The sequence below is a fragment of the Oncorhynchus gorbuscha genome, linkage group LG22 (assembly GCF_021184085.1).
Source record: "Oncorhynchus gorbuscha isolate QuinsamMale2020 ecotype Even-year linkage group LG22, OgorEven_v1.0, whole genome shotgun sequence".
NCBI lineage: Eukaryota > Metazoa > Chordata > Actinopteri > Salmoniformes > Salmonidae > Oncorhynchus > Oncorhynchus gorbuscha.
The window spans coordinates 19,287,306-19,298,573 of NC_060194.1; the positions used below are offsets into that span (position 1 = coordinate 19,287,306).

The window sequence follows — 11,268 nt, forward strand, 5'->3', positions numbered from 1 at the left end:
TGCCGAAGAACACCATCCCAACCGTGAAGCACGGGGTTGGCAGCATCATGTTGTATGGGTGCTTTGCTGCAGGAGGGACTGGTGCACTTCATAAAATAGATGGCCTCATGAGGAAGGGAAAATTATGTGGATATATTGGAGCAACATCTCAAGACATCAGTCAGGAAGTTAAAGATTGGTCACAAATGGGTCTTCCAAATGGACAATGGCCCCAAGCATACTTCCAAAGTTATGGAAAATGGCTTAAGGACAACAAAGTCAAGGTATTGGAGTGGCCATCACAAAGCCCTGACCTCAATCCTATAGAAAATTTGTGGGCAGAACTGAAAAAGCGTGTGCGAGCAAGGAGGCCTACAAACCTTGAGTGTATGTAAACTTCTGTCCCACTGGGAATGCGATGAAAGAAATAAAAGCTGAAATAAATCATTCTCTCTACTATTAATCTGACATTTCACATTCTTTAAAATAAAGTAGTGATCCTAACTGACCTAAGACGGGGAATTTTTACTAGGATTAAGTGCCAGGAATTGTGAAAACTGAGTTTAAATGTATTTGGCTAAGCTGTATGTAAACTTCCGACTCCAACTGTATGTGAGAATGCTATTCATTGACTACAGCTCAGCGTTCAACACCATAGTGCGCTCAAAGCTCATCAATAAGCTAAGGACTCTGGGACTAAACACCTCCCTCTGCAACTGGATCCTTGACTTCTTGACGGGCCAGCCCCAGGTGTTAAGGGTGGGTAACAACCCATCCACCATGCTGATCCTAAACACAGGGGACCCTCAGGGGTGCGTGCTCAGTCCCCTCCTGTACTCTCTGTTCACTCATGACTGCATGGCCAGGCACGACACCAACTCGATCATTAAGTTTGCCGTTAACACAACAGTGGTAGGCCTGATCACCGACAACTACTAGACAGCCTATATAGAGGAGGTCAGAGACCTGGCCATGTGGTGCCAGGACAACTACCTCTCCCTCAACGTGAGATGATTGTGGACTACAGGAAAAAGAGAACCGAGCACGCCCCCATTCTTATCGACAGGGCTGCAGTGTAGCAGGTTGAGAGCTTCAAGTTGTCCACATCACCAACATGGTCCAAGCACACCAAGACAGTCGTGAAGAGGGCACGATAAAACCTATTCCCCCTCAGGAGACTGAAAAGATGTGGCATGGGTCCTCATATCCTCAAAAGGTTCTACAGCTGTACTATCGAGAACATCCTGACTGGTTGCATCACAGTTTGGTACGGCAACTGCTCGGCCTCCGACCGCAAGGCACTACAAAGGGTAGTGCGCATGGCCCAGTACATCACTGGGGCCAAGCTTCCTGCCATCCAGGACCTCTATACCAGGCGGTGTCAGAGGAAGGCCCTAAAAATTGTCAAAGACTCCAACCAGCCTAGTCATAGACTGTTCTCTCTGCTACCGCACGGCAAGCGGTACTGGAACACCAAGTCTAGGTCCAAGAGGCTCCTGAACAGCTTCTACCCCCAAACCATAAGACTCCTGAACATCTAATCAAATGACTACCCAGACTTTATGCATTGACCCCCCGTCTTTTACACCACTGCTACTCTCTGTTGTTATCATCTATGCATAGTCACTTTAATAACCCTACCTACATGTACATATTACCTCAACTGACCGGTGGCCCCGCACATTGACTCTGTACCAGTACCCCCCTGTATATAGTCTTGCTGTTGTTATTTTACTGCTGCACTTTAATTACTTGTTACTTTTATTTCTTATTCTTATCCATATTTTTTTTACTGCATTGTTAGTTAGGGGCTAGTAAGTAAGCATTTCACTGTAAGGTCTACACCTGTTGCATTCATCGCATGTGACTAATAAAATGAAATGTGATTTGACAATGTAAAACAAAACAAAGGAAATGTACGTGTTTTTTTAATGGAAAACAGGTAGTGGGGATTTGGGTTGTGGATATATTTATTAAGCTTACAGGCTTAGCAGAGGAAGTTGCCAGCAATGTGTTTAACTTTCCATTCATACCGCCTTTGTTGGTATACCCTGGAAAACCTGACACATACTGTATCAACATAGGGTTTAGTTCTTCATCTACAAATTCAACAATAAAACCATTTGATTCATAAAAGTATCTAAAAGTTATTATAATCCTATAATTGTAAAATAACTTGTTTATTATTACACATTTGTCAATATAAGTACGTAGTGTATGTGCTGTTAATAAATGGGTATTCTTGCATTTATAAACATCTAGACTAGAGTAACATGTTAAAAGCAATAAAAGCGTATTTATAAAGCATTTATAATAGCTTATTAATGAACATTAGATTAGCACATTAGGTGGGTCTCTAAAACATTCAGACATGTGTTACCTGATTAGTAGGAATTAGGAGGTATACTCATCATGAAGGAATGAAGGAAATGACTTGGAGGATTTTTGTGAATACTAATATAGTTATAATATAACTATCATAGTATGTTATAAATGTAATATAAATGTAATCAACTAATATAAATGTAATCAACTTTGAATATACATTACAAACTTTAGGCAAAACAAATAACTCCATATAATGTATTTATTTAATTAATATTTTCATCAAAACAAAACACTTTACAAAGACTGTTTTTTAAATCAATATACAAAAAGGAACCGTTTCTTATATATTTCCGTTACATTTAGCTATACATATTTACTCTTAAGAATAATACAAATTGAGGTTCATGACATTTCAAGCAAAGAGAGAGCAGAATCAAAAACATTTTGATGTACTATCACAAGTCACAACAGTTGGAGAGAAATATATATATACAGGTAAGCAAATTATAATATCATATCATATTTATGACTTGAAGAGCATGTTTACAAATCCTTCAACAGACATGTTTTCTGCAAATCAATGCTGGATTCTTAATTTGAACCCATGTCTGTCTGGGAGGATTTTGATGTATTTGACAGTCCAGACAATCAAGAGATTCCAATGAGTGCAATCTACTTCCTACAGTGAGAATGTAATTACAATTCAATTCAATAGTTCTTCTGGGAAGGATTTCTTGTGTTGTCTTTGAGGGACTGATGGACATCTTCTGAAAATATATAAATAAATAAAACAAATTAGAGCGTGATGTACACATACACATGCTCAGAGTTAAGTGTCGTGCTAAATATCAGTCTTGGAAAACAAGGCATTGTCTTGTTCACAATATACCTTTCCATACAAATATTCAATCACAAAACCATGGTATGCCTTGCAGATTGAGTTGTAAAGAGAAACTGTGCAACTATGAACTCACTCTAACTCATCCACAGTCGAAGAGTCATCAGCACGTTGAAAACGATGGTCTTCAGGAACAGAATTCTCAGGCCCAGAATGGTCAGGGATAGGAAATTGATCTTTGCATCTAGAAATGGAAATACCATAGTGATTAATATTTTATATTATAAGCAACAAGTGCCAAATAGGGTGATCTTTTTGGAGACATTTGATCATATCACAAATGAAGAGAGTAAATGCTCTGATATGTACCTGTGTCAAAATACCAGTTTGATTCACATTTCTCTGAACCACCTCCTGGCAAATAGAGAAAATAAATCATTAAGTATATCATACAGTATGGTTAGTGGCAACATTTGTAATTGTCATCTTAATCTACACAAATGATGTTCACAATGAGTGCACATACATACGGTAATATGCTGTGATTTGGCATCATCTGAAACGTACCTTCAGTGCAATTTTCTCCGAGGGCAACCTGGCTGTAGTAGCTGTCCCCATTCACTCTGGTGGCCTCTGTCTTGTTGAAGGATTCCAAGTGCGTAGTAGCATTGTGTGCGCTGAAATCTGTAGCCAGGCAAGCTGTGGTACTACTTGACTTCAAACTGTAGTAAGATGGGTCATGTTTCTCTCCTGTAAAACACAAAAATAAACATTTATTAAGAACTTGGGCCTCCATTTCTAATACCTTGGCTGGATTCAAAATAGTGGCATCATGACAATGCAAAGCATGTCGAATAAAGAATGATGTTACATCGGTTAACTATGTCTAAGCATTTAAAAAATGAACTGATCTAACACTTTTTCAAAAAATACAACATGGACACTGATATTGGCAAAATGGTGGTAGTTGGCCAGTCAACCAAGTTCCGATTATACAACTCAAAACCATTATCTCTCATTTGCAAGAATGTTTAGAATAACTACTTTAGCCTTATGCTGTGAATATGCGGATTCCACATTTAATTGAACCACCTGTAGTTCCACTCCATAATGAGACAGCTATCAAGCTTAGCTGTCACATTGGCTGTTCTAATGTACGCTACATTATCCTTTTCATTCGTTTTTTTAAAGAAAAAGTGTAATCCCTTACCCAAAGATTGTCCCAGACATGGACCTACCCACAAAAACCTGTTTTCGTTTCTGTAACAGATTTCTTACGGGAAAATAACCAAATCATGTCGGCGAATTATATACCCCGAACATCAATTATATCAAACATATACTGTACACCCTTAACAAGGTCAGTGTCAGATTTATGTCTTTAACTCCTGGCCTAGTTGTCAGGTTTCTTTATGAAGTGGCATTCAAGGTAGCTATCTCCAGTTTTTACACTTTATCTGTTCCTATATGACCACTAGGGGCTGCATCTTAACTTATAGATAAACGCACAAAAGTTAGGATATTGAATTAATCATGCATTGATTTAATGGGAGAATTTACTGAAAATTCATGTCATGCCCCATGATTTCAAATTAGGATTCAGACAGACATTACAAACCTTTGGTGATCTAAGCAGAAATACTTTGTTTGTAATAATACTGAATCATTTAAATCACGTAAGAGTAAGATTTTACATAGGATCTTTCAAATGTAGTACTTACTGGCCTCAATAGTGATCTTTACCGCAGGTCCAAATACAAGTTTATTGATTCCTGTTCCAGTCACTCACAGTGCATTAGCTGTGAGCAATACCATTTATCATTACCTAGCTACATCAAATTAAATCTGTAGCGTAATTTAAATAAAGATGAATATATACATTCAATTTTTGATCAATTCTAAATTATATGTAAATATGTTCAATTCACTGAATGTATATACGAAGTAGTTTAGTATTTCAAGTAATGGCTATTTTTTGTGGCAAGATTGCAATTGACAATATTTATTTGTCATTTTAGCCAGTGAGCAATATGTTTATAATGTTTATCTAATGTACTGTACTGTGATCTACTGTTACACCATTTTCAGATGATTTTTTCATTTTCTTAGAAATACTTTTTACCCAAAACTAATAGCTTACAAATTGGATAAGATCCGGCATTTTACACTTACTTGTCATAATGAACATTTTGGTTCCTGAACCAAATGTGATCTTCTGATACTCATTCACACAATAACTTATTCTCATACAAAAACATAACAATGGAAGGTGAAACCAATTTGTTAATATGGTGTGTTTTGTAATTATATGTATTGTAATTCTTATAATAACGATGAGGTGTAAATGTCTACCAATAATCATTATTAGGTACTACAGCCCTACTTCACAGATATAGTAGTAAGTTAAATGTAAAATGTTACCAAGTTACCAATACATCATTTTTAAGATATATTTTCTATAATATTTATTGCTGCTACTACAACAGCTACAGCTGCTACTACTATCGTAGACACATTATAAACTTACTTGAATGCACAATTAGTTGGATGCCATTTCCAAATGATATTTTGAATGCACTTGTCACACAGACATTGGCCTCATTACAAAAACAAACAACTAGATTTTACTTAAAATTGTGTGTACAGTTTCCTCTTAGAATTTGAAAAGTTCAGAGATTTAGCATTTCAAGACTGAGGTTCTCACGTTACTGATTGAGTATCGGTCAAAATAAGTTTAGATCTGCTCAGACTTCATGTCTAGTTTCACACATCCTTAATTGGCTATCAATAACATGATAAAAATTAATCTGAGTCGGATGCATGTTGGTTAATGATAAGTGGTCTACATGAATAGCTGAATTGTTAATGGAGTTATAGAAATGTCTCGCTTGCAATGTTGTATAGTGTATAGTCTCCGTTAAATGATCAAATATGAATTGTTTAAACAACGTAGTACAAATGTAAATAGTTTTACATAATACTATGTAGGTACTGCACTTACTCGACAGAACAACACATTTTGTTCCACGACCAAAAATGATTTTGTTGAAGTTGTTGTTCACACAATGATATGTCGGATTGCAGAAACAACCCAACAATATTTTGTTTACCCCACAACAAGGAACTGCCTTTATTGAAATACCAAATCTTGAAATACCGAATAATAATAAAGTATTACTAGTAAATGGACTTACTTGAATCAATTATTAATTTTGTTCCACTCCCAAAGGTTACTTTGTTATATCCAGAATTCACACAACACTTTTCCCCATTACATAAACCCCCCTCTAACATGTGAATGAAATAGCTTTTCCCATTAAAGAACTCCTGGGCTCTGCCATTCTCATCATTTCTAATGAAGTTGTTGACTAATTGATTCATTACTCGTTCAAGGTTTGAATACTTCTGCTCACAATCAAAGACTTAATGGCTTTGTTCTCACCCACAACTACATTTTTGAACACATGAACTGTACGCAATAGTGCTTAACTTCTTATAATGTCATTATAATCTACTAGTTTCATTTGGTCATTTTAACCAGTTTTGATCTTTATCTTATTTTCTATCTTACTATTCATTTAACCTAAAAATTAATAAATTAAATGCAGAGCATTTCAAATAAAGAATTATGTTACATCAATTAAAGGTCAGATGCCGCCGTTTTTATCTCGATATCAAATCACTTCTGGGTAACAATCAAGAATGTTAAAGTGGTCAAAAAGAAACATAAATAGTTTCTTAGCAAAGTGCAGTTTCTCAAGCAAGAATCTAGCTAGGACTATCTGGGAGTGTTCTGAGTCGGGAGGGGAAAACTGAAAACTGTGTGTTATTGGTGGAGAGGTTTGGAACTCTCTTTCTTATTGGTCTTTTAACTAATTTACCGCCTGGTGATGTCACCAGTCAGGCCAAAACTACATCCCACCAAAACAGGCTGGAATTTCAGGCTGTCTTTTCAAACTGCACTTACACTAAAAGGGCATAATCATCATAATCATCATTTCACAGTATTATTTCAACCTCATAGTGTGGAAAGATATCTAAAACCTAGGAAAATCTAGTTTTTGACTGCACTGGGCCTTTACCTATATATAAGCGCTTTCAAACATTAAACATTTTTTTAATACAACATGGACAACCTGATATTGGCAAAATGGTGGTAGCTGGCTAGTCAACCAAGTTCTTACTCTACAACTAAAAACCATTATTTCTAGTTTGCAAGAATGTGTAGGTCCAGACAAATAGCTAGAAGAACAATTTTAGCTTTACTCTGTGAACTTGCTGATGTGGCATTTAATTGAACCACCTGTAGTTCCACTCCATAATGTGACAGTTATCAAGCTAGCTGTCACATTTGACAATTCCAATGTGCGCTATAATGGTGAAAGTTTCTTTGTGATTTGTTTGTTTGCAGAAAACGTGTAAAAGTACTAGTCACACAGACATAGAACTTCCCACGAAAAACTGTTTTTGTTTCTGTAACAAATTTCTTATGGAAAAATAACCAAATAATTTTGCCGAATTATATACCCCGAACAACAATTTACAAACACCTCATAAATCATTAACAAGGTCAGTGTCAGGTGTATTGCTTTAACACCTGACTTCTTTGGCAGGTTTCTTTATGAAGTGACATTTGTGTAGCAATCTCCAGTTTTTACTATTCACCATCTGTTCCTATATGACTGCATCATTAACTTATAGATACAAGCACATACATAGGATATTGTGTTCATCATGCATTGGTTAAATGGGAGATTTGAATGAACATTCAAGTCATTCACCATGATCTCATTATACAATTCGGCCTTCAGTGAACTACAACTTGTTCCTCTGATATTGGAAATACAAAACTTTGGAATTCTAAGCAAGGAGTACTTTGATTGCCATTTGTAATAATACCGGGCCAGTAAAATCACCTAAAATGAAGGCTTTACATAGAATGTTTCAAATATAGTACATACTGGCGCCTCTCCGTCCAGTTCTCTGCTGCCAATGACTGGAACGAACTACAAAAATCTCTGAAACTGGAAACACTTATCTCCCTCACTAGCTTTAAGCATCAGCTGTCAGAGCAGCTCACATATTACTGCACCTGTACAATTTAGCCCAAACAACTACCTCTTTCCCAACTGTATTTATTTATTTTTCTCCTTTGCATCCCATTATTTTTATTTCTACTTTGCACATTCTTCCTCTGCAAATCAACCATTCCAGTGTTTTACTTGCTATATTGTATTTACTTCGCCACCATGGCCTTTTTTTTGCCTTTACCTCCCTTATCTCACCTCACTTGCTCACATTGTATATAGACTTATTTTTCTACTGTTTTATTGACTGTATGTTTGTTTTACTCCATGTGTAACTCTGTGTCATTGTATGTGTCGAACTGCTTTGCTTTATCTTGGCCAGGTCGCCATTGTAAATGAGAACTTGTTCTCAACTTGCCTACCTGGTTAAATAAAGGTGAAATACAAATACAAATATATTTTAAAAATAGTGATCTTTATTCCTGCTCCAAAAATAAAGTTTATTGATTCCTGTTCCACTAACACAGTGCATTAAATGTGAGCAATAATCATTTATTTAGCTAACTACATCAAATGAAAACTGTAGTAGAAATAGAATATAGACTTTCACAGATTTTACATATAAAATAGTTGTAAAAATAATAATATTTTTAAGTGCTGCGATTGAGATGGAGAATATCTATTTGCAAGCTTAAATCTTTTGACAATGACACTGTCATAACAAAACATGTAAAGTTATATTATTTCAAATGTCATTCTTATTTTAATAAACACTTACGTGGCAGGACAACAACTTTTGTTCCAGATCCAAATATGATTTTGAAGTTGTTGTTATTCACACAATGATCGGTCAGGGTATAAAAACCTGACCCCAAAAAGCCCGGCAAAGAATTGATTAGAAATCTAATGTTTTGAAGATCTACTTATTAGATATGCTCTGGAGAAGAACATACTACAATTAAAAGTAAATTAATATATCATTACGTCATAATTAGAATTAGCCATTTTAAAAGAGATTTCACATTTCATTATCAGCAACATGATAACATTGATTTGGGTCTGATGTGTATTGGTGAATGGTAGGTGGCCAACATGAATAGTTGAATGGCAATAGATTCAGTTATAGAAATGTGTTGGAAACAATGATGTGTGATACTGATATCTAGTGATATAGTATCAAATATGAATCTGGTCAAACAATACAGTACAAACTTATCTAGTATTAGTTACTACTATGTAGATATAGAGCTTACTCGAAAAGACAACAAGTTTTGTTCCAGAGAGCAAGTTTTGTTCTATTATCAATTTTGTGACACTGACAAAGGTTATTATGCCATATCCAATGGGATAACTTTCCCCATGAAAACATGCGTTCTCACATTCTCAAAATGTTCGAGATAGTTCACCAATGTACGAGGTAGTTGTACGAGGTAGTTCTCAAAATTGTTAAGCAATATTTCGCACGTTGAAGTAGTATTGAAGATTTGTGTTAATACTAAAAGATGTAAAGGTGTGGTCCTAACATACAATTGAAGTTTTAAACCTGTCAACTGTAACTAGCAGTTGTTATTTTGTCAAAATATTCCATTATATGTTTTACTTCATTATTTCAACATGTATTTTATTAAAATTTGGAAATCTCTATATTCACTATCATTTTAACCTAATGTATCAATTAAGAGTCAAACCGCTAACGTGAAAATCCTAACCCACAATCTATTGAACATAATAAAATGTTTGAACAAAGTATTTTTTTTTGAATTTTTAATCAACTTACTTTCTTGTATAATTAGTTGGGTTCCAACTCCAAATGTTATCTTATATCCAGTATTCACACAGACAATGGCCTCATTACAAGAACCCTACCCGTGAACATGATTTGACTGACCATTTGATTATAGGCCTACAATCAAATTTATTTTCCATATCAAGTTTGGCAAGATTGTCAAAACTCTCACTGCTTAACTTATTTCTGATAAAGGTAATTACATTTTAACCTGGCTGAAAAATAAATGGTGTGTCCTGCCGAAAGTAGACTTTGTTCCATCCATCATTCATCCATAATTTGAAAATGTGAAGACCCAATGCATCTTAACAAGTACACCTTGTTGTTGCTGCTGTCAAATCAATATATATATATATATATATATATATATATATATATATATATATATATAATACTCACTTATTTCAATGATCAATTTAGTTCCTACTCCAAATATGACTTTCCGGTTGTTAGCATTCACACATTGTATTAGTACTCAGCAATAACGTACCCCACAACCTATTCCAGGTTTAAATTGTGTGATAGTTTATAGAACATCCATAAATGCATCTACAGAAGATTGTCCATGTAAATGGGTACTAAATGTATTTTTTAAATGTGTTTGGACAATAGAGTAAAAATATTTGATCACTATCATATTTTGTCAATTTGTTTAGAAATATTAATTCAAGAAATCATTTCTTAACAGACATCATCCACCGTATTACATTAGAAAACAAGAATTTAAGTTTCCATTGTTTTGATTTTAAAGACGGCCTGTCTATGAGGACATTTACGGTAACCATATCTAAATAATTTGAATGTTTTTGTAACAAACAAGCCTTTTTGAATGCATTTTTTAATGTACTTGGAATTTATTTGTAATACTTACTGGAATAAACTGTCATCTTTGTGCCGAGTCCAAATATAAGTTTGTTGGCTCCGTCAGTCACACTGTGTTGCATCTCTTAGCAATTACTGCCGCAAGTTAGTGTATTTTCTCATTTAAACTAAATGTACTACAAATGAGTTCACATTAGTGATTTACAAATTATAGTACAAAATAATAGTAGTTTGGTTTGATTATTTTCAAATATTATATTCATTTTTGAGTGGAGAAAAATGCTATCAACATGTGTTATACTAGTGGGATAGAATAATTTATGTTATTTTTGACAAGACAAGGTAAATATAACCATCTCCCCCAATTTAGTGTAATCAGTTTAAAATGCAGGACTTTCCACAGAATCAAAATCTTTGACTTGGACATTGATTTGGAAACAACGGTTGTATTTGATTCCAATGTTAAATGGTGAGTGAAATTTCGTTCC

General features: G+C 34.9%; 1 gene segment (V, D, J or C); it reads right to left on the reverse strand.

The window, feature by feature from the left end:
* Nucleotides 1-2,552: 2,552 nt before the first annotated feature.
* On the reverse strand, nt 2,553-10,917 carry LOC124009720. The segment is given in 5 exon segments: nt 2,553-3,074; nt 3,282-3,389; nt 3,515-3,559; nt 3,713-3,895; nt 10,830-10,917. Coding segments are annotated over 4 exon segments (408 nt in total).
* Nucleotides 10,918-11,268: the final 351 nt, after the last annotated feature.